This window comes from Heteronotia binoei, chromosome 6 (assembly GCF_032191835.1).
Source record: "Heteronotia binoei isolate CCM8104 ecotype False Entrance Well chromosome 6, APGP_CSIRO_Hbin_v1, whole genome shotgun sequence".
NCBI lineage: Eukaryota > Metazoa > Chordata > Lepidosauria > Squamata > Gekkonidae > Heteronotia > Heteronotia binoei.
Genome location: NC_083228.1, coordinates 113,349,740 through 113,373,192, shown reverse-complemented (window position 1 = coordinate 113,373,192; position 23,453 = coordinate 113,349,740). Strand labels below are relative to the sequence as shown.

The window sequence follows — 23,453 nt, the reverse complement described above, 5'->3', positions numbered from 1 at the left end:
AGAATGGTATAGGGGTTAGGAGCAGCAGACTCTAATCTGGACAACCAGGTTTGATTCCCTACTCCACCACATGCAGCCAGGTGGGCAACCTTGGATCAGTCACAGTTGTCTCAGAATTCTCTCAGCCCCACCTACCTCACAAGGTGCCTGTTGTGGAGAGAGGAAGGCAAGGCAATTGTAAGCTACTTTGAGACTCCTTAGGGAAGAGAAAGGAAAGGTCCCCTGTGCAAGCACCAGTCGTTTCTGACTCTGGGGTGACGTTGCTTTCACAAGGTTTTCACGGCAGACTTTTTATGGGGTGGTTTGCCATTGCCTTCCCCAGTCTTTTACACTCCCCCCCCCAGCAAGCTGGGTGCTCATTTTACCTACCTCGGAAGGATGGAAGGCTGAGTCAACCTTGGGCCAGCTACCTGAATCCAGCTTCCGCCGGAATTGAACTCAGGTCGTGAGCAGAGAGTTCAGACCACAGTACTGCAGTACTGCTGCTTTACCACTCTGCACCACGGGGGAAAGCTGGGTATAAAAAACCCAATTTTTTTAAATTTTCTTTTTCTTTTCTTTTTGCTGAAAATTTCCTATAAAAGGTATGTATTTTTGTGCATCATTTACATAGTTTCATATAAATGGCATTAAAATGCCATAAAAACAAATGACTCATCAAGAACAGCAACAAAAATAAGGCTCAGACCAATGCCAATGCCAACATACAGGATTTTAAAAGAAACAAAATGGCCAGTCCATCCATAACAATGAATGACATTTGATACCTGCTAATAGAAACTAGCTCCAGTCTGAGCTGTCCCAGCGTTATAACATACCACAGGCATTCTGTTGATGAGATTTGTTCAGCTTCTAATTCACCAGCACAAAATACAACACATAGCCATGCATTGTACAAGGCAGGTGCTCAGCAAGAGGCAGCAAAATAGAAAGTTTAGTAAGACTTTTTAAAGCTGCCATAGATGGCTGGTGGGATGCATTCGATTTGACCAGTCACAAGTTGGGCAAGTCTGCTGTAAACATGGGGTGAATTGGTTCCATGGATGTAGATTTTTATCATTTTTTGCAGCAAAAACAGAACACTTTCAGAACATCGTTTGTCAGTCATCTTAGGACAGAACTCCTACTGAGAGGGAAATCTCAGGAGAATGTCTGGCATAATGTTCTCTGTTAAGTATACATGAATGCAAAGTAGACACACGTACATCACGTCAGTTTGGAATTGTGCAAGTATATTTAAATGCTGCTTTTCTTGGCAAGGTACCTGGAAGTGGCGCATGCAGGAAAGGATCACAACAACCCATTTTTCATTTGGATTGCTGAGAAAAGTCAGGTGAGAAATGTTTCTCACAGTGACTCCAGAAAGGTAGACAATTCCCTCAGGAGGTTCAGTCACATCTGCTATGAAATATATTTTTATTCAATTTTGAATCTCCACAGTTCAAATGTGGCTGCTTGCAAAACATATTAGTACTGATAACCCATCTAGTACTTGAGTGTCATCTTGTCAGAATAAAAAAAAATATGAAATTGTACATCAGTGGTGGTAGAATCATATTTTGGGGCTAGACAAGTTTTCTGGAGTAGGGCGTTCCAAAGTCTTTAAACTGGATTAAGAAAGAAGCTGGCAGCCAATACACTTGGCCCAGTACTGGTGAAATATGATCCCTGCAGGGGCCCACAATTTAAAACCTTTGCTTGCATTTGGTACCAGTTAAAGTGTTCAGACATTCTTCAAAGTCAGTCCTGTATATAGAACATGTTGCAGTGATCCAATATGGATGTTACCGAGTCATGTGTAACTATGGTTGCCTGTTCCAACTCAAGAAATATCTGGGGACTATGGAGGAGAAGCCAGGAGACTGGGGGTGGAGCCAGGAACAAAGGTGTGACAAGCATGATTGAACTACAAAGGGAGTTCTCACCATCACATTTAAAGGGACAACACACATTTTAAATGCCTTCCCTCCATTTGGAAATCATGAAGGATAGGGGCACCTTCTTTGGGGGCTCATAGAATTTGACCCCCTTGTCCAATTTTTTGGGAACTGGGGGGGGGGGCGTGTTTTGAGCAGAGGCACTGGATGCTATGCTGAAATTTGGTGCCTTTATATAAAAAAATAGGCCCACCACAGCTCCAGATACCCACAGATCAATTCTCCATTAAACCCTATGGAAATCAGTTTCCATAGGGAATAATGGAGTGCCCAGCAGACATCTGCCTTCCCCCCACACTTTCTGATAACCCTGAAGTGGGGGGAGGGGCTCCAAACTGGGGATCCCCAGCCCCCAACTGCGTATGGGCAACCCTATGTGTAACTGTGGTTAGATTTCCTTTCTCTTCAAATGCCCACAACTAGTCAGCCAATCTAAAGAGGCAGAACACAGTCCTGGCAATCTCTGCAACCTACTTCTTAGGCAACAGAATCAGGTCCATAAGTATTCCCAGACTGTGAAGTTGATTCTTCTGGAGGAGGGCAGTTCCTTCAGCGTTAATTGTAAACTTACACAGCTCAGCCGACTGACAGTGTACTGTCTTGTCTGGTAGTTTAAGCTTTGGTTTATTTGCTCACACACAGCCCTTCACCACCTTCAAGCATCAATTAAGTGCTTCTACTTTATCTCTAGGATTAGAAAGAAGAATGAGGGTTGTGTATCATCAGTATATTGATGACACTGCACTGCAAATATCTGGATAGCCTCTTCCACCAGTTTCTTATAGATGGTAAATGGGCATGGGAGACGAGATGGAAATGAACCCTGTCAAATCACATAGGCGAAGGGGTAAACACCGCCTTCTGAAAACTATCCAAGAGAAAAGACTTCAGATCAGTAACACTGAGGTCCATTCCAGCTAGAGATTTCTGAAGGAAACTATAGTTGATAGAATCAAAAGCCACTAAGAATGTTGATAGAGTCAGATTCAAAGTTCAACCAGTTGGGCAACCAAGACAATTCCTGCTTTGGTTTGAGTGGATTAGTCAGGCATAAAATGCTTCCTTTTTATTCATTTATGTATGTATGTATGTATGTATGTATGTATGTATGTATGTATGTATGTATGATCTACCTTTCTTACTGAGACTCAAGGTGGATTAGATAGTGTAAATCAATGCAGCCAATAGGATAGGATATCCAGTAAGCAATGTAATGGGACTTAAAAACCAGGTAAACAACCTGGAACAAAACTGAAATAAAGTGACGTTATTAACATAGTACATTAAACAATGTAAAAGTTACATAACAGGATAAGAATACAGCAACAGATAGTGTATACTATACACACTAAGCTTTCTTCCTGGATAAATTCCGTTACAATAAAACCCTATCATCTGTGTTAAAATGCCCTCCTGAATAATTCTGTATTGCATAGTTTGTAAAATGCCAGTAGAAAGGGGGCCTTCCTGACCTCATGAAGCAAGCTGTTTCAATGGGTGACAGCCACAGCAGTGGCTTGATCTTGCCCGTTTGCAGGATGACACCTGCTTGAAGGCCCTGCTCAGATGAGTGAAGCTGATGTAACAGAGTGTTAGAGGTGGTTCTGCAGATATGAATGGCCAAGGCTATGTAGAAAATAACCAGTAACTTGAACTGAACCCAGATTCAAGTGCAATAGCACATGAGAGACCGACAAGATTTTTTGGTGCATAAGCTTTTGAGAGTCAAAGCTCCCTTTGTCAGCTACAAATACTCCCTTCGTCAGATTCAAAAACAGATACAGATACTCTCAAACACCTATATGCCCAAAATCTCGTTAGTCTCAAAGGTGCTACTGGATGGGAATCCAGCTGTTCTATTGCAGACCAACATGGCTGCCCTCTGAAACTGGCTTAAATTGAACCTAGTAACTGATGGGCAGCCAATGGAGTGACTGCAGAATGGGGATAAAATGCATGGTCTGCCTAGCACCTGGTAATAACCAAGCTGTGGCATTCTGCACCAGCTGGGGTCTCTAAGTTATCTTTGAAGGTACACCTTTGTAGAGTGATACAGATTTCCCATGTCAAGGTAGGGGGCCATCTTCCAGGGTAAACTAACTTGGTAGAAAGAGGGGGAAGTTTGCAGCTGCATTAATTTGTTTCTCCAGCAGTAATGTTGGATCTATTATAACCCCCTAAACTATTGACTGGGTCAGCTGATCCCTATTGAAGGTGGGAAACTGTATTTCAAGATCTCTGCCTTCCCAATCAGCATTATTTCTGTCATCAGGATTTATATTTAATTTGTGCACTCTTAGCCATTTAACTACAGCAGGGAGTCAGTAATTAAGCATTGCCGGGTGATCTAAACAAGGAGATATAGAACTGGGTGTCTTGTGTTTATTGCATTGGAACAATTCACCCACTGAATACTTTTCAGCTGGAAACATCCATTAAACCCATGCCAGTCCGGCTTTCGCCCAGGTCATGGGACGGAGACAGTGCTGGTCGCCTTGGTAGATGACCTCCAGCGGCATCTGGACCAAGGCGGCGTGGCGGTGCTGATGTTATTAGAACTGTCGGCCACATTCAATACGGTCGACCATCGGCTACTGACCCGCCGCCTCGCTGACATAGGGGTTGGGGGGCTAGCCCTACAATGGCTTTCCTCCTTCCTCAAGGGTCGGGGACAAAGGGTGGCAATCGGGGGTGAGCTGTCCCAGAGGCACACACTAGATTGTGAGGTGCCGCAGGGAGCAGTTCTCTCCCCAATGCTATTTAACATCTACATGCGCCCCCTTGCCCAGATTGCCCGGAGGTACGGGCTTAGGTGTCACCAATATGCAGATAACACCCAGCTCTATCTGCTAATGGATGGCCGGCCTGACTGCGTTCCAGGGAATTTGGACCTGGCATTGCAGGCCATGGCAACTTGGCTTAGGCTGAGTGGGCTGAAGCTGAACCCGACGAAGACAGAGGTCCTTTGCGTGGGTCGCGGCACCCTAGGAAGGGAAATACCTCTCCCGGTTTTTGACAGTGTGCCTCTGAAAGCGGCGCACTGGGTCAAGAGCTTGGGAGTCCTGCTGGAGCCTTCATTATCAATGGAGGCCCAGATAGCAGCCACTGCCAAGTCGGCGTTTTTCCACCTGAAGCGGGCAAGGCAGTTGGCTCCCTTCCTGGAGCGCCGGGACCTAGCAACAGTGATCCATGCAATGGTCACCTCAAGATTGGATTACTGTAATGCCCTCTACATGGGGCTGCCTCTGTGCCGAACCCGGAGGTTGCAGCTGGTGCAGAACGCGGCGGCTAGGCTGATATTGGGGCTCCCAAAATGGGGGCACATACAGCTGGGGCTACGCGAACTGCACTGGTTGCCAGTTACTTACCGGGTTCATTACAAAGTGCTGGTTATTACCTTTAAAGCCCTATATGGCCGAGGACCTGCCTACCTGAGGGACCGTCTCTCCCCATACGAACCCCAGAGAGCACTGAGGTCAGCAGGGAAGAACCAGCTGACTATCCCTGGACCAAAGGAGGCCAAACTTCAAAATACCCGTACATGGGCCTTCTCCATTGCAGCTCCACACCTATGGAACCAGCTCCCGGAAGAAGTACGAGCCCTGCGGTGCCTTGACCAGTTCCGCAGGGCCTGCAAGACCACCCTTTTCAGGATGGCCTTTGCTGGCTGAGAGACTGTTGTTGGGTGACTTTCGCTACTATCATTTTATAAATGGAATTAGCACCTGGAAATCTGTATTGTATTTGGTTAATTGGAATGTTTTAAAGCTAATGTTGAAGCAGGGATGAAATAAAAATATATTAAATAAGGTAAATTGAAGGCCATTACTTAGGCACAAGGTCAAGAAAGCAAAAGGGCAAAAGATTTTAAAGTGCTTGCTAGGTGTTTCTGAAATAATCCTTCAAGATTGCGAAAGTAGGGAAAGAGAAGCGTAAGGCAGCAAAAGAGGAAGTTAATCTTTGACCCACTGGCTCACCGCAAACTGCCGAAAAGAGCAACTAGAAGCTTGCTGGAATAAGCATTGAGTCATATACCTTGGACAATCTTGGGATCAGGTCAAAAGGGCAAATGTGTTTTTTATGAAGGATTTTGCTGCAAGAGTGTTAGCAACATCAATGCCATGTATGGAAAGACCCTCCCTGTCTCCTCCTTGTTCCTTTAGTAATATGACGCTTGTAATGATGTATAGGATGTGGGGTTGTCCTTTCCTGTAATTGGGCAGGTGTTTACTGGAAATGATTGTCTGTGACTATAAAACTGTAGACCTTCCTGCAATCGGGGCTCCCAGATGTGTTCAGACATGAGTCTGGTCTGGGGCCCGTGTACACATTAAATAAACCGCTGTTTCTTCCTGATTTTGCCTGTGGCCTTGTTTCTGCCTGACCACCAGCAGCTAAGGTTGCTGCTACAATGTGATTTTAAATTTTGTATAACTATATGAAAATGTTAGCCGCCCTGAGTCCGCTTCGGTGGGGAGGGCGGGATATAAATAAAATTTTATTATTATTATTAGCCAACTTTCACCTCACATGTTTTCATGCACAAGGACCCAACTGTTTCTTAAGCTTTAGATGAGAACGCATCTCTTGTTTAAGAATAAATATTTGTTTACATATTGTTAAAGAGGTGAAAATGGAAATCCTAGGCTGATGCTAACTTTCTTTATTAGCAGTAGATATTAAATATACATTAGTTATAAATTAGTATGAAGGTATGATGGTCTTGTGCACTTCCCTCCCTCAGAGGCAAGATTTTCCTTCTCTCTCTCTTTTTCCCTTCTGTGACTGAGCCACCCTAGTTATTTGTTTTCTTCTTTCCTGGAGAATTCTGGCTGTCCCACCCTTTCACAGTAGAATGTTGGCCATTTGCCCAACCCAGGGAACCTGAGGGAACGAATGGGAGCCCTTTTAATCTTAAATGACTTAAATGGCACTCCAGAAATTTTTATATTCCAAATTAACAAAATATTTTATTCAACATAGAGGGGGAAGGTCAGGTGAAACCAGGAATAAAATTTCTGAGGTAACGTAGTATAGATAACTTTGAAGTAAAATCAGTACATGCAGAGACTTTAGTTCTTATATTTCAGGCTGATGAATGTTTCTTATGCTATTATAGTTACTTAAAAGGCTTTTAGATCCAAGTGAGCAGTCGTGTTGGTCTGAAGCAATAGAACAAAGCAGTAGACAAGTTCACCTTTAAGACCAACTAAGTTTTATTCAGAATGTATGCATTTGTATGCTCTAAGCAGACTTCATCAGATAAAATTGGAATGGCAAGCCATCCTTAAATATAGAGAAAGTGGGCAGTGAGTTGGTATGTAGAGTCATGGGAATGTTTTTAGCAGATTAAAAGAATCACAAATTGGTGTCTGTGTTTGTTAGTTAGTGTTGTTAACTGGGCTGAAAAAACAGTGGAGGGTGATAAAAAGTAGATTGATGTCATAGGTGTGAAGTGCCATAAATCTGGGTGTCATTCTGGCTTCATTAGTTGTGGGTTTTAATGGAGGGCATTAGTATCTCAAGAAGCTTTTGTTCCAGTGTTTTCCCAAACACTCTAGTACATGTTCTTCAAGTATTCTCTGATTCTTTTGGTTTCCAGAAGGATGGTGTACTCTTTCCAGTACCCAAACTGCTTCATTTGAAAAGACCAATACTCATTTTGAGTTTTTACCTGACACTTAAGGTCTCCAGAGGCAGTTTCCACCCACACCATACAAGGGATCTCTTCACTCTTCAGAGTTCCTTTCTCTTTGAAGAAGCTCTATCCCCTTTCCTTGGCCAGAATGGGAGTTCCATCTAACTACCCATTCATCCTTGCTAACTTTCCCCAGTTCTCCTGTCTGTGTTAAACTGCACTCAGTCAAGGCTGAATTATGAAACCGTCAGTATTCAACTCTTCTCAGCTAAGTCTGAAATCAGACTGTCAGTACTCCACTCAGTCAAGGCAGAAATCTGACTGAATCCTCCCCAGCATCCAGTTCAGAAGTCTTTCTCTGTTCAGCTGATGGTAACCAATCAGATTCCTTAGAGCAGCCTGTCATTTAAGGCTCTTTGTTTCTGTGAAGAATTAACCCCTTGCAGTTCTTCAGCTGTTTGTACAGCACTTCGGAGCTTTTAAACAGTGCAGTCTGTCACAGAATGCTTTAAGAAATAAGGGTGACTAATGATAATTTCAGGTCACTGCTTCTAAGGATCAACTGTTAGTCACACACTGTGACGAAGATGGCAAGATTCCTTATTTGGACATTTAAAGCTGCAATTGACTGGTTTAAAGAGACCTGACATGACAGAGTTCTTTCATCAAGAGACTAAAATATAGGGGTGTCTGGATAGGAGTTACTTCAGCAGCAGTATTCCATGTCTGGTCTAGGTCAATGTCAGTATTGGTGTTTGACTTGCAGCAATGAGGAATGGTCTGGGAAGTATCAGGTCAGGTCTATGATGCAAACCTTCCCAGTAATCCCCTGACTCAAACATTCCTAGACAAAACAGTTGATGATGCCGTAGATTCCATACAGCTCTGGGGCATGGGGGAGAGGAGAAAGTTCAATTAATGCTCAGATTGCATCAAAGTTTCAAAATGATGGGGGAAACACAATTGTGATAATTCCTGAACAACATTGATATGATGATGGAACATGAGACAACTTTATTTGAAATCATAGTTCTAAATAGGACAACATTTTTTAAAACCCTTGCTCATTCAAACAAAAATCCGTTTGCTCAAATATTCAGTTTTCAACAGTGGCTAACCAGGAAATCAATGAGCAACCATTGAATGCAACATCTCTTGCTCATTGTTTGCACACATACAAACCTTGAACAACCGGTATTCAAAAGCACTCTTTCTATGAACATGAAGTTTCTGTTTGGCTGTAATGTCTAATAACAATTGATATACTTTCTCTCCTGGATATGCAGTATTTAATTCAAATAGCCTGATGAGTTTGTGTTATCCTGTTCTTGTGAACGGATGCATTCATAAAGAAACACCATTTTCCCCACAGAAAAAACAAAACATCCATGCTCCCAATTCTAGCGGACCTTCTATTCAGACTGGGAAGCAAAAAAAGCTGGGAACAATAGCTTATTTATTTAGAAGAAAATTTGATATTGCTTTTCCAGAAACAGCGTACAAATAAAACTAAAACAACTAACCCAAGTAAAACTAACCCAGCCAACTGTAAAGTGGTCTCAAACCAGCAGTCATAAAACCAACAGAACATTTCAGAGAAAATTGCATGAAGTGACATTAAAGCATACCCAAACCAGGCTTAGAACAGGTCAAATACAGGTCAAATAATCCATAAAATTCTACATTTAGAGTTTCCCTGTTGCATTTCATTCACAAAGAGTAGATTAAAATGAGAATAAGGCAGAAAATATAGAGAGGGAAAAGATCTGCTATAGCACATGGTGGAGTGCTTGCCAGTATGTAACACTGCTCTTGAGAAAGTGCTGCAGTTTGCAACTTGCCATCACAAATTACTCAGATAGGCACTCAGCAAACCTGAAGCAGGCAACATTTCCTGTGAAGTTTGTCAAGACATTGTGAGAAGTAGGCCGCTTTTTTTTTAGCAGGAACACACAGGAATGCAATTCTGGCTGGCTTGGTATCAGGGGGTGTGGCCTAATATGCAAATGAGTTCCTGCTGGGCTTTTTCCTACAAAAAAAGCCCTGGTGAGAAGCAATATGACATTACTTCTTCAATGAGAAATTAATTTGAACAGATCTCAGAAAATGATTTCTAATTAGGCAGGAGCACCATCTAGGATTCATATAGCAGACTGACTTAGCAGTTCTCATTATGTTCTAGAGTACAACCCAGAAACACAGCTGGTGTAGATATACTGTCATAATTAGAGATGCTGAGTACTTTGCAGTGAGCATACCTTTTTTTTTTTTAGCAGCCATAATTATGAGCCATAATGAATACAAAAACATAGCAGCCGGTGATATATATGGGCTATTATACTTTTTAAAATAAAAATACTTAAGCATTTCGCAAATATCGTTTACACAGAAGATTACAATAGTGAACATAAAAATGTTACATAACCATTTTCAACAGAGCTCATTCTTATATTGTGATGCAGCATTTTCAACAGAGTTCATTCTTATGATGCTATACAAGCAACTAGTTGTAGACTTGTCTCATGTTGCCACTTCATCAGAAGTCTTAATATCTTCCTCTTGTTGGAATGTGATAAGGAGCAAGTCAGTATCTTTTTATAAGCAAGTACAAAACCTTCTGTTTCATTGCTGGCTAAAACACTCTTCATGGGCACAAGCACTGAGACTTCATGAAGGAACCACCCATTGTTGCAATACACTTTTATATAAGGAGCAAGCCAATCATTTTTCTTAATCAGGTTTCAAACCTTCAGTTCAATAGCTGGCACAATGCTCTCTCAAAAATACAGGTAGTGAGTCCTCATGAAGGAAAATATTTGCTTAATTCTTATACACAGAGCAAGCCATTCTTCATTTTTAAGCAGAAACAAAGCCTTTTCTTGTATTGCTGGCAAAAAAATGCCAGGCTTCGAATTTCCTTGCCCAACTGCTGTCCAGTTTGAAAGGTGTGCTGAGCAGCTGTGTGGCTGCACAATAGCAGTAGTGGTGGAGTTTCATTTCCTTCTTTCTTCCAGGCTGTCTTCCTTCTATCATGGTTCCCCACTGTTCCCTCTAAGCTGCAGAGTCTTGTGAGCAAAAATTCTACATTGTGAGCTACTGTCATTAAAGTTGTGAGCTGCTGCATAAATTATTGTGCTCTGGGGCCATTTTTCCTGAGCTAAGATAAAAGTGTGTGAGCTGGAGGCTAAAAATCTATGAGCTAGCTCACACTAACTCAGCTTAGAGGGAACACTGGTTCTAGCATAACAAGAGAAATCAATTTGCCACCAAGTAATAGATGGTTGAAACAGCAGTTCAAAGAACACTTTCTTGGAGTAAGTTTCATTGAATAAATGAGATCTCCTTCTGAGTAGGCCATCTTAGGACTGCTTCCTGGGGCAGGCTGTGAGAAAAAGACCCCTAATTTTAGAACATTGTAGTCACCTGTTTGGTTGCTAGGGTGCCTGGAGATTCACCTCACACACATCTGCCAGGAGAACATGGGTTTTGTCTACCAGAATGTAAGGGACTTATGTGAGTACTAACAGCCACAATGTTGCAGCAGCACTCAGTATCTCTGGAAGAGTGCTAACCAGGAGGACAGATGGGTTTCCAGCCGCTCCTCGCGTGCACCATCTCGGCCGTTGCAGGAAGAAGTTGCGCCACCAGGAACTGTCCAGGCAAACTGATTCCAGCCTTGACCAAAAAATCCATATTGGTAGGCTAACATCACCAGCAACTATCTTCCTGCAGTGCCAGACTCCATGACAGCGAAGCGGGAGGCTCACATACTCAACAGATGTCACCTATGCATAAGGCAATCAAGCTTATCTTAAGTGTGGATCCTGTCAGACTGCCTAAGCCTTTGTCTAACGGAACCCAAGACAAAGGATGGTGCCAGTAGAGGGATGAAAAAGAGGAAGAACATCTTCATCCAGAGTAAAGCTTCTTTGTATAGATCGGGTGTTACCTTACGTAGCAATTTGGCCATCTATTATCACCTTTTAGATAAGTTTTGATAGCCTTATAATCACTTCCACCCCAATAATTTCACCCATTCTTTTCCTTAATGGTCATCCTGGAGCCTCCCCCTTCGGCCCATTGTTACCTGGAAGTCCAAACAGGTAACCTGGGCCAGATCTGCTCATTGGCCAGGTATGGGCATCCAATCAGGTGCTGCCAATAAACTGGCTACTGGCTACTGCATAAGTCCAGCCCTTATGGTCATTGCAGAGCCTCCCCTTTTTCTGAGGCCATGTACCAACTGACCACCTGTCATCTGCCCCTGTACCTCCTACCCCCTAAGGGCTCAAGTTAGTCCTTATAACCACAGTCCCAACTCCCCACAGGTGTGCATCTAGCAGTACCCCATTCCTGCTGTTTAGATACATCCCTGATTCTTGGCCAGTTGAAGGTCTCCTTTCCCATCGTCCTCGTTTGTTGCCATTGGAGCTTGGGCAAAATCCTGGCTGTCTGAACACATGTGAGTCGACACGCGTGTCTTCAGACAACCAGATGTGGGAGTACACCATCCAGAAATCTTGCTGGTTAGGTTACTGTGTGAATGCATGAGTAATTGTGACTTGTGTGAATGGCTCTAGAGAGCATTTCTATATTGTGGGGTTGGGCTGCTCCCGCTCTATCATTCAGTGCTGATTCTCTAGCCGCACCAAGAAGGCCAGATACCGCCTGTACAGGGGCTGAGCCTGACTGGAACGCAAGGGGAGAATCATGTGAAGTCCAGCGGTATCCTGAGGCCTCCTGAATGCATCTATCTGGGGAGGGAACATGAAGATAGGTCAGGATTGTTTAAGAACGGATAGAGACCCCTCCCCCTTCTCTTTTTACTTTGAGCACCGTAGACCTTATACACATTCACATACACGTATACACTACACATGCATCCACACACTGTTAGACAAGAAAAAGTCCTAGGGCTGGGCAAGTTAAAAGGATCAGCTTCTACTAGGCACCTACCAAGAAAAAGTCCTAGGGCTGGGCAAGTTTAAAAGATCAGCTTCTACTAGGCACCTACTGAGAAAAAGTCTCAGAGCTGGGTGAGTTAAATGGATCAACTTTGTCTGGGCATCAACTTCTAAAATTCCTGGGGTTCGCTCTGCTAGCTGCAAGTGACCTTAGTGTAGGGCATTGTTTAAAAGTCCCAGGGTCCGCTCTGCTACCGCAAGCAACCTTAGTGTAGGGCATTGTTTTCCCAAAAGTACCAACCCACGTGTTTACCATGGCATTCTTTGCGAAAGAAGAAAAGGAACTTTTAAAGCTAGAAAAATGGCTTGTGAAGAAGGGAAGTAACCCATGGTTATAGGGATCATTTACAAGTCCTGATCCCTACCAACTCTTCCGAGATATGTTCCAAGACCATTGCACAAAGGCAAAGCTTAGCCCCAACAAACGAGACCTTTTTGCATCTTGGGGATTGTTCACAGCCTTAAAGGATAGCTCCACTGTTATTAAACAACTGCAAGAGCAGCTGGAGCAGAAAGAACAAGAGGCAGAACAGATGCATAAAAGTCATGAAGCTGAGAAAGAGAACATGCATAAAACATGTGAGATGGAAGTGGCCCAAGCCCAGAATAAGATCCCAGACCTGGAAAGGGCCCATGAAATTTATATCCAAGAAATTATGCAAGAGAATAATAGCTTGGAGATAGAGAATCAGGACTTGAAAGAAGAGGTGACCCAGCTTAAATTGGACAAGCACACCTTAACCATTGCTCAACAAGATACGTTGCTAGCATTAAAATGGGCACAGCAGCAAGTAGCTAAATTTGAGCACAAATTTGAAGACAGTCAAGCACAAGTCAGCAAGCTACAGCATGCTGCTGAGTATTTGGCAGAAAAGAATAAAAAGACACGTGACGCGGTTAGTCATGAGGCATGTCAAAAGGAGATAGCTGAACGCAAAAAGAAATTAGAGGTGAAGGGAGCTCTGATCTCAGCAATTTTGCCCTCTGCACTTTATGATTTCTCCTCTGATGAGGAATCTGGGGAGGACGAGGAGGTTGAGTTTCACAGCATAAAAGAAGCAGCCCCAGTCCATCCAGTGGTTACTCGGAAAACTACCACTAGGAAGGAAGATGGATCTGAGTCTGAGTGGTGAGGGAAACTAGAGCCTGGTGACTGGAAGATATCAAAATGGCACACCAGTTTCTAGGACCATATACGCGAGACACATCCATCTTCATAATGTTTAGCTGAAAATTATTTTGATTTAATTTCAATGCACTGGTTCTGATCAAACCTTCTGGGCCAACAGAAAACAACTCCACTTCATCCTCTATATGACAACTCTTCAAAAAACTTGGAGATGGCTATCATATCACCTCTCAGTCATCTCTTCTCCAGGCTAAACATACCCAGCTCGTTCAACCTTTCCTCCTAGGACTTGGTCTCCAAACCACTCACCATCTCAGTTGCCTTCCTCTGGACACATTCCAGCTTGTCAACATCCTTCTTAAACTGTGGTTCCCAGAACTGAACACAATACTCCATGTGAAGTCTAACCAGAGCAGAGTAAAGTGACATTTCATGTGCTCTGGACACTATCCTTCTGTAGATGCAGCTCAAAATGACATTTATCTTTTTTAGCTGCCATATCACACTGCTAACGCATGCTCATTGTTTGGTCTACCAATACCCCTAGATTTTCACAGTGGAAGATGGCAAGCAGTGGGGTGCCGCAGGGCTCAGTACTGAGTCCCATGCTCTTTAACTTTTTCATTAATGATTTGGAGTTGGGAGTAAGCAGTGAAGTTTGCAGATGACACTAAATTGTTCATGGTGGTGAGAATCAGAGAGGATTGTGAGGCACTCCAAAGGGATCTGTTGAGGCTGGGTGAGTGGGTGTCAATGTGGCAGATGAGGTTCAATGTGGTCACATGCAAAGTAATGCACATTGGGGCCAAAAATCCTACCTATAAATACAAGTTGATGGGGTGTGAACTGGCAGAGGCTGAACAAGAGAGAGATCTTGGGATCATGGTAGGGTTGCCAAGTCCAATTCAAGAAATATCTGGGGACTTTGGGGGTGGAGCCAGAAGACTTTGGGGGTGGAGCCAGGAGACATTAGGGGTGGAGCCAAGATCAAGGCTGTGACGACCCTGAAGGGGGGAGGGCCTCCAAATTGGGGGATCCCCTGCCCCCACCTGGTGATTGGCAACCCTACCGGCCAGCAGGGAAGGCGAGGAGGCAGCCAGGCCAATCTTTCCCAATCTCCTCACCTCAAACAGTGGCCCCCAACACATTCGATCCCCTCCCTCGCAAGGGGCGTTGCCAAGCAACCCCGTGAGGAGGGCGGGCGAGGAGGGGAGGAGTTGAGGCGTACCAGGGCGGAGAGGAGGGGTCGCTGCTGCTCTCTCAGGTTTACCTGGGCTTGGAGGGCTGGTGACTGGGCAGCTTGGCTTTGGGGGTGGTGGGTGGCGGCGGTGCGACGTCTCCCCTTCTTCTTCCGGGGCCTCCCTGCGGGCTCAAGCCTCGGTCTAGCGAAGGCGGCGGCGATTCCCACTACTGCTGCGCGCGCACACCACCACGACAGCAGCCTCCTCCTTTTTCTTCCCCCTCCTTTTGCCTTTCTCAACACCGCCCCTCCCCTTCCTTCTGCCTCCTCCTCCTCCTGCCACGGCTCAGTTCACCGCCGCTGCCTCCTTCTCCGGCGGAGAAGCGAAGCGTGTCCCTCTTGCTCCTCAAGCGTTGCTGCTCAGGGTCCTAGAAGGACCCAGATTCGGGACTCGTCATGCTTCTCCATAGCTGCTCCTCAGGCTGAGCCCATCTTGGAGGAGCAGCTACGGAGAAGAGGCGGCAGCAGCGCAGCGGCGTCGCCCGCTCCTTGGCGCCGTTTCCCCCCCTTCCCCCTCTTCCATTTTTTGGGGGAGCGGGGGAAGAGGCTGGAAAAACTGGGGTCCCCCGCCAGGGTGGGAGGGTTGGGAAGCCTAGGTCATGGTAGATAACTCACTGAAAATGTCAAGACAGTGTGCGATTGCAATAAAAAAGGCCAACACCATTCTGGAAATTATTAGGAAGGGAATTGAAAACAAATTAGCCAGCATCATAATGCTCCTATATAAATCAATGATGTGGCCTCGTTTGGAATACCGTGTACAATTCTGGTCACCGCACCTCAAAAAAGATATTATAGCATTGGAAAAAGTGCAGAAAAGGGCAACTAGAATGATTAAAGGTTTGGAACACTTTCCCTATGAAGAAAGGTTAAAATGCTTGGGGTTCTTTAGCTTGGAGAAATGTCGACTGCGGGGTGACATGATAGAGGTTTACAAGATTATGCAAGGGATAGAGAAGGTAGAAAAAGAAGTACTTTTCTCCCTTTCTCAGAATTCGAGAACTCATGGGCATTTTTGGCCACTGTGTGACACAGAGTGTTGGACTGGATGAGCCATTGGCCTGATCCAACAGGGCTTCTCTTATGTTCTTATCCTTTTCACAACTACTAATGCCAAGACAACCCCCCCTCTTCCTATAATTATGCATTTGGTTTTTTTCTACCTAAATGCAAAACTTTACATTTATCTTTTTTGAAATTCATTTTGTTAAATTTAGCCCAGTTTTCCAGCCTGTCAAAATCATCCTGTATCCTGATTCTGTTTTCTACTGCATTTGCTACCCCTCCCAATTTAGTGTCATCTGCAAATTTAATAAGGATCCCCCTATTGTTTCATCCAAGTCATTTATAAAAATGTTGAATAAGACAGGGTGCAGGACAGATCCCTGGGGCCCTCCACTTGTCACTCCTCTACAAGAGGAGGAATCATTAACTAGCAGTCTTCAGATGCAGTCTGTCAACCAGTTGCAAATCCACCTAAGAGTAATAGGATCCAAATGACATTTTACCAGCTTGACAACAAGAATACCATGTAGAACCTTATCAAAAATATAACTAGATCCATAGCATTCCCCTGATCCAAACGTCTGATTTGGTACTGATTGCCCTGTACTGATTTGCCTATGGGATAGCTTTTTGAGTCAGCATCTTGAATAGTATGACTTAACCTGGGTTTATTGGAGTTTGGGAGCTATGCAGGGTTGGCCACAGCCAGTACTTGGATTGGAGACCACCAAGGAAGGCTGAGGTTGCTTCACGGAGGAAGTCAAAGGCAAACCATCTCTGCTTCTTTCTTGCCTCGGACACCCTGTGGATAGGGTCACCATAAGTCGGTTGCAACTCAGTGACACATTCTTTTTCTTTGGGCCCATTATGATTTATTTTTCTAAGGCAATGTTAAAACATACACATGCAGTTCAGATGCTGATTGCTGGAAGGAGAAAGCAGCTGACATTTCTACGAGACTGTCTGATGCTGTGCCACCATACAACTAATGAGTGACCTGGTTGACTTCCATGTTAAGAGAGCAAGTAGATTAAAATGAAAGAAAGTATAGGAGACCAGCATGCACTTCCCCCCCCTCCCCCCGGAAAGTGAATCCATAGAGGCTTTAACCATGCTAGAAGATTTAAAGAGTGAAACTCTGTAATATAGCGATAGGCAGATGTTTTCCATATGTTGTCAGCATGGAACTTCAATCACTCCAAGGCCAGTTAGTACAGTGTTTCATGTTATAGATTTCTCTCTGAAGCCCGGTTTCGAATTAAATTGTGCACGCACATCTTCAAACACACTCTCAAAAACGTGTGAGAATATTTTGTTCTGCTTGCTCTCTTCTCTCTGCTTCACTGGTTCTGCAGTCCCTAGAAACTGCATCTAACTGGATATATCTTTATGCTAATTCTACGCTTTAAAAACCCATAAATATTATTTCCAGATTTCTGTTTAATTCAGATTTCTGAAACTTAGAAGGAGGAGGATGAGTTAAAATTCATTGGCTCACCTTCCTTTTCATGTTCATTGAACAGTTCATTTTGGCATTATGGTTCAGCACTCAATTAAATATCCACATTTTCACAACTCAGACTGTTTTGGTTCACAGGCAAGTCTATATTGTCTAAGTCACATTCCTCGGTAGATAATATTTTATTTCTTAGTGCTCTATACATTTTTTGTGCCATATGTTTCGGCACAAATGTTGTTTCCAACAAATATCATTCCCAGAAATCTCCGGTAATAAAATCCGGACTCTGTATTGCTTTATCCCTTCAGCAAGAAAGATATTGCAACATGAAAGACTGATTGGAAAGGTGAAAGGCTTGGAACTTAAACAAACCATGACTGTACTTTGTTTCTCTTCATAGGGAATTCCATGTTGCTGCGTGTATTGCCATCATTGTATGAACAACAGTCACAGCCAATTAACAGCCACCTAAGAGACCTGGTTGCCTTGATGTCTCACTTGGAACAATCTGAACAGCACCATCTTTTACAGCTTTTGCTGATAGTTGCTAAGAAAAAACAGCAAGAGGTAAGAAGACTTATTAATTCCTTTTGTAAAGTCATGGAAGGGTCTATCATTTTGGTAAAGCAGCTCTTAAAACGCTCAGGTTTCTCATGCGGCCCCCATGGACGAGGACTTGGATGCAAATGTTCTTTTGCACCTCCAATTTATTTCCTACATGAATCTTTCCAACTTTAACCTTTGCTGAATTCAAGACGCGTTTGGGGGATTAGAAATAAAAAATGGCTGGAAAAGGAACTGCACAAAAGCTGCACCCCCAAACCCCTTGTATGCATACTCTGGCAGCACCGCAGCATGTTATAGAAATGAGGAGCATTCAAGCACCTGACAGTTTGACTCACTTCACCAGTGGTAATCAGGCAGCTAATTTATTAATGGGATGTGTGACTGTTTGCAACATGTTCATGTGTATTTTCAGGAACAAGCTACTTGAAACCATTGGAAGCTGATTCTAAGATTATGGGAGATCACCTCAGAGCTGGCTTCTGATCTCCCCCTGGGAAATTTGTGTTCTTTACTCAACAAAGCTTTGTGGGAGGGGGATCTGGAGCTGACTCCTGGCTGATCAGCTGGAAGTAATCCTGGAAACATTACTGCCCCCTCCCCCAGACTTGCTGAAATGAAGCATATTTAGCTGGGGGGGGGGGGGTTGGTAAAAAACCCCATTGACTTCCCTTCTCTTGCTGTTGGATTGGGCTGCAGAGAAAAGGAGAGAAATGGACTCTTTCTCCTCTCCCTTTTGCACTGTAGAGATCAACGAGCTCTTTTTCTTCTCCCTTTTGCAACCTCACTATGTAGGGTTTTTTTTAAAAAAAATAAGAACCCAGTTGATCTCCCAAGCAGCAGTGAGCCAGTTTCTGGCCAGGCTCACAGTCTGATCATGAGTATTAAACTACTAAGATACAACAGCCCCAGAGTCACCCAAGGCTGCTTTTGCAGCTGAGGGGTTTGGGAGGGGATGAGGGTTCTTACCTAGCTCCAGCAGCAGCTGGATGTGATTGCGCCCTGGCTCCAAAACAGGAGTCAATCAGTACTGGACTGCTGGAGGGAGGCAGGCAGACCTTCACTAAGGGCTGCTCTCTAAAGATTTAAGGTGTCACCACTGGAGACCAGGCCTCATTGACCCCATGTTTAATTCATCCAAATGTAACAAATAGACTGTGCTTGAGTCTCAAGACACAAAGCCAGCGTGGGGGAGTAGGCGGGGTAGGTGGCTGCCTAGGGTGCTACCCCACCTGGGGGTGCCATGAAGCACCCCCTTACTCCCATTGCCCCTTCCTTGGCTGGAAGGTGCTGGTCGGCCGCTGCGCTCTTTGGAGGCTTCCTTGGAAGCCTCTGAATAGCAGTGTTTTAGCGGCGGCCGAGCAGCGCCTTCATGGGAAGGCCCCACTCGACCACTTTCAACCTGAAAGTGGCTGGGCGTCACTAAAACACTGCACTATTCGGAGGCTTCCAAGGAAGCCTCCAAAGAGCTCAGCAGCCAGTTTCGACTTGAAAGTGGCCAGGCGGTGCAGAGGGAAAGTGGTGGCACAGCAACACTCTTGTGTGCCACCTGTTGCTCTCTCCCCCCCATGCCGCCCTGCACGATGATGTCACTAGTAAAAATTAAAGGGAGCTTGTGGGCAGGGTGCGGCGCAGGGGTCTGCCAAGAGTGGCAGAACCCCTGGTGCCGGGCCTGCAAAGACAACATGATTTAACAGATTATCAGGAGATCCTAGGCCCAGTAGCTGATCAGGCAAAAAAGTCATAATAAGAACAAATATGGTAAGTTGTTAGAGTTGAAGCAGGGAGACCTGGGTTTTTCAGATCGGGAAACTCACTAGCATTTCAATTCTAAACTGAGGTTGTAAACCCATCAACATTGATGGACTTAGAATGGTGTAATTCTGCTTTGGATTGTACTGTAAGTGACCTTGAGTCATTCACCTTCTTTCTGTCTTGTCTAACATTGTTATTGCAAGGGCGGAAAGTGGGATAATTGCTGAGCTTTCCAGAAGGGTAGGATATATATGCATGAAACCCAATCCATGCACAATATTCTTCTTCTACTGGTGTTCAAGTTTCTCAGAGGATCTCACTCTGTCCTGCATAAAGGAATTTACGGCTGGAATCCAAGTCTTCCTTGTTGAGTTCTCTAGTTCGTTTTTGGTGCTGCTCCAGGGTGGGGATGAGTTCTTAGGTGCTCCAGCGAGCCAGCTGTGATAAAAAGAATCAGCAACAGTTGATTACTGTTGGATATTGTGCCAAGTGCTACAACTCAGTGATGCAGCCCACAGTATAATGAAACAGAAAATACCCCTTTGCAAGGTGGGTTTCCCTTAGGAAGTGTGAATGTTCACCATTCATCAGATAGCTAATAATGTTTCTGAACTGACCATTTCAAACAGAATTTTCAGCATCCAGTTTCAGCTCAAACACAATAGCTTTCAAATGCAGTCATCTGACTTTCATTTGACTGGAAGCAAGCACGCGCTGAGACAGGGAGTTATATGCATCTATATGTTGTTGAACCAACCCAGAATAGCTGTAGCTAGCTGTCATATGCATTAGAAGCTTCCAATTTGAGAGCAGACTTGATCTGGGCATCTCTAACATTTAAAAAAACCCTTTAACTGGAGATTTTTGCATGTAAAACAAACGCTGTTCAGTTTTATTTACAAAATTTATATCCTGCCTTTTTGCTAGGGTTGCCAATCCCCAGGTGGGGGCAGGGGATCCCCCGGTTTGGAGGCCCTCCCCCCGCTTCAGGGTCATCAGAAAGCGGGGGGGGAGGGGAGGGAAGTGTCTGCTGGAACTCTATTATTCCCTATAGAGACTTATTCCCATAGAAAATAATGAAGAATTGATCCGCAGGTATCTGGGACTCTGGGAGGGCTGTTTTTTGGGGTAGAGGCACCAAATTTTCAGTATAGCATCTAGTGTCTCTCCTCAAAATACCCCCCAAGTTTCAAAAAGATTGGACCGGGGGTCCAATTCTATGAGCCCCGAAAGAAGGTGCTCCTATCCATTATTTCCTATGGAAGGAAGGCATTGAAAAGGTGTGCCGTCCCTTTCAATGTGATGGCCAGAACTCCCTTCGGAGTTCAATGATGCTTGTCACAGCCTTGATCTTGGCTCCACCCCTAATGTCTCCTGGCTCCACCCCCAAAGTCTCCTGGCTCCACCCCCAAAGTCCCCAGATATTTCTTGAATTGCACTTGGCAACCCTACTTTTTGCCCAAATCGGGAAAACAAGGCAACTAACACCTAAATCCAAAACTATATAAAACATACCATTAAAAAAAGAAAACCTAAAGTAAAATACATGTCTAAAACCACAAACCCAACAGATTAAAACAGAGGGCACGAAAGAAGGTTAGGGTAAGGGTTAGGTATGCCAACTCCAGTTTCAGGAATGCCTGGAGACTTGGGGGGGGGGAGGGGTTCATGGAGGGTGGCATTTGCAGAGGAGAGAAAACTCAGAGGGGATGTGATGTCAGAGTCTGCCATCTGAAACTGCCATTTTCTCCAGGGGAACTGATCACTGTGGTCTGGAGATTCAGGTACCGCCTGGAGGCTAGTATCCCTAGATGCTGTACCAGTGAGCACCTTACTGAACAAATCATATGTAAAGTTATAATTAACTGTGTCTGTGTAGAGCAAGATTTGCCTGTAAGCCAGGGAGGGGAGAAACTGTTTCTCCTTTCATATTTGCTGTGTAGTGCAGGATACAAAAAGGGGGGGGGGGGAGATTTGAAATATATCAAAAACAATTGTTGCCGAATATTTGCACATAAACTGTTGTATTGGCCATTTCCTGAACGTGGTGGTGTTTTTCCTGGGTGAAGAGTTTGTCCGTTTACTGTACAGGTTTGCTTGACAAAGTTGGATATCATCTCATTAAAATGCTCAATAAGATGATTTTAATCGATTGCCAGAACAGAATAGAGGAAACCATTTATTTCAATTGATGTTAATGAAGGGCTATAGCAATTAGTAGATTAAAGGATGTTTAATAGGCTGAAAGAAACACTATTATTGAAATAAAATGAAGGGGTCTTCATACTAGGCTTGCCAGCACTCAGGTCCTAGCAGAGGGTCCGCTGGTTTTGTAGGCTCCTCCCTGCTGCCAGCCGGATGGCTAATGGTGGGAAGCCTTGCCCTGACAGCCACCATATGCCTTTACATCTGTGCAGGCTTGAAAGTAGCCTGCAAACTGCCTGTGTTGTGAACTGTATGAGTGCCTTTAAATCTGAGCAAGAGGAAAGCTGAATGAGTGAGACAAGTAGGCAGAGCCACGTGGGTCTTCCGGGTAAGTCTGTGAAACATCTGAGAAAGGAAGACAAGTGAGCACAGTCCCTGTTTGTTTGTAGGAAAACTCCACCCCCTAGGTTACTCTGCTTTAGTTTTCCTGTTACTCTGAAGAAGTGGGTTGAAATACAGCAGATGGTTACACTCAGCAGCTCCTGTGAGTAAATTGCCCCAGTGAGATCACAAAAGTGTGTGTGTCCTAACTGTGTTTATTTTGGATGCTTTGTGAGAATGTGTGCGTGTTCACTTTCATTTAGTGAAAGTGCATGTGCTTGGAGACAAGGAAATGAAGACTGTATTCAGGGGAACTGCACTGCTGTATTTTTATTTATTTATTTTAGGGAACAGGAGAGTCTCCTGGCTCCACCCCAAAGTCTCCTCACTCCACTCCCAAAGTCCACAGGTATTTTCTGAGTTGGACCTGGCAACTTTACTTCAAATAGATTGCTAGCCATTCAGAGTCTGGGGTGGGGGATTCATGGTATAGGAGACAGAGTTACAAGACTGCCAGCCATGTCCAACCCATCTTCAGAGATCCTGTAGAGCTGGGGGCACTCTGAGTAGACAATACTGACGTTGGACCTGATTCAACCCAAAACTTCCTGTCATTTTGGATTTTCCTTGCTTATACACAAAATATTGTGTGTCATTATTCTCTTTCCTTCTGCAAAGATAAAAATATTTTAAAGATTTTTGGAGTTTCTAAAGCTTAATTAGCAGGAATAACTGCCAGATTAGGAACAAGGTGGGGAAAGCTAACAGAAATAATCTCATGTTCTGTGTAGAGTTCACACTGTTACACAAGCAAGATGTTTATGAGACATAAGGCATTATTATAGGGTACAAGGATGCTTTATTTATAGAGCCTATTATAGAGTATAAATTTCAGAAGTCTTCATTAAAAACATCAACAGAACTTAATATCCATCTCTCAGTACAGTCAAGAGGAACCTTCTTAAAATATACAGTTGCAGCGGATATATAACTCCATCTATGAAAAAGATTTACTAGTCTGATGAGGCATTTTGGTCTTTCTTTGGTGCCTGAGTTGAATGCCATATTTTCAGTCTAATTTCCATTTTCTTGTTAATATCACTTTGCTGTACCATTAGGTCTCTGTTGTGCTCTGTAAAAATATGATGTGACTTAGAGAGAAAGAGAAATAGACTTTATTTCAAGCCAAAGCAATATGCAACTATTATGCTGTAATGGGTTATACTGAACTTGGAG

At 44.0% G+C, this 23,453-nt stretch overlaps 1 protein-coding gene across 7 annotated transcripts in view; it reads left to right on the top strand.

Moving 5' to 3' along the window:
- VEPH1 (ventricular zone expressed PH domain containing 1) overlaps positions 1-23,453 on the top strand; it is a 180,597-nt gene that overhangs the window by 26,560 nt on the left and 130,584 nt on the right. For all 7 annotated transcript variants that reach the window (XR_009555592.1, XR_009555591.1, XM_060242382.1 and 4 more), the window contains exon 4: positions 17,773-17,939. Coding sequence is in view for 5 of the 7 variants with exons in the window: in XM_060242382.1 (XP_060098365.1) it covers positions 17,773-17,939 (167 nt within the window). In the remaining 2 variants the exon portion in view is untranslated. The remainder of the gene's footprint in view (positions 1-17,772; positions 17,940-23,453) is intronic.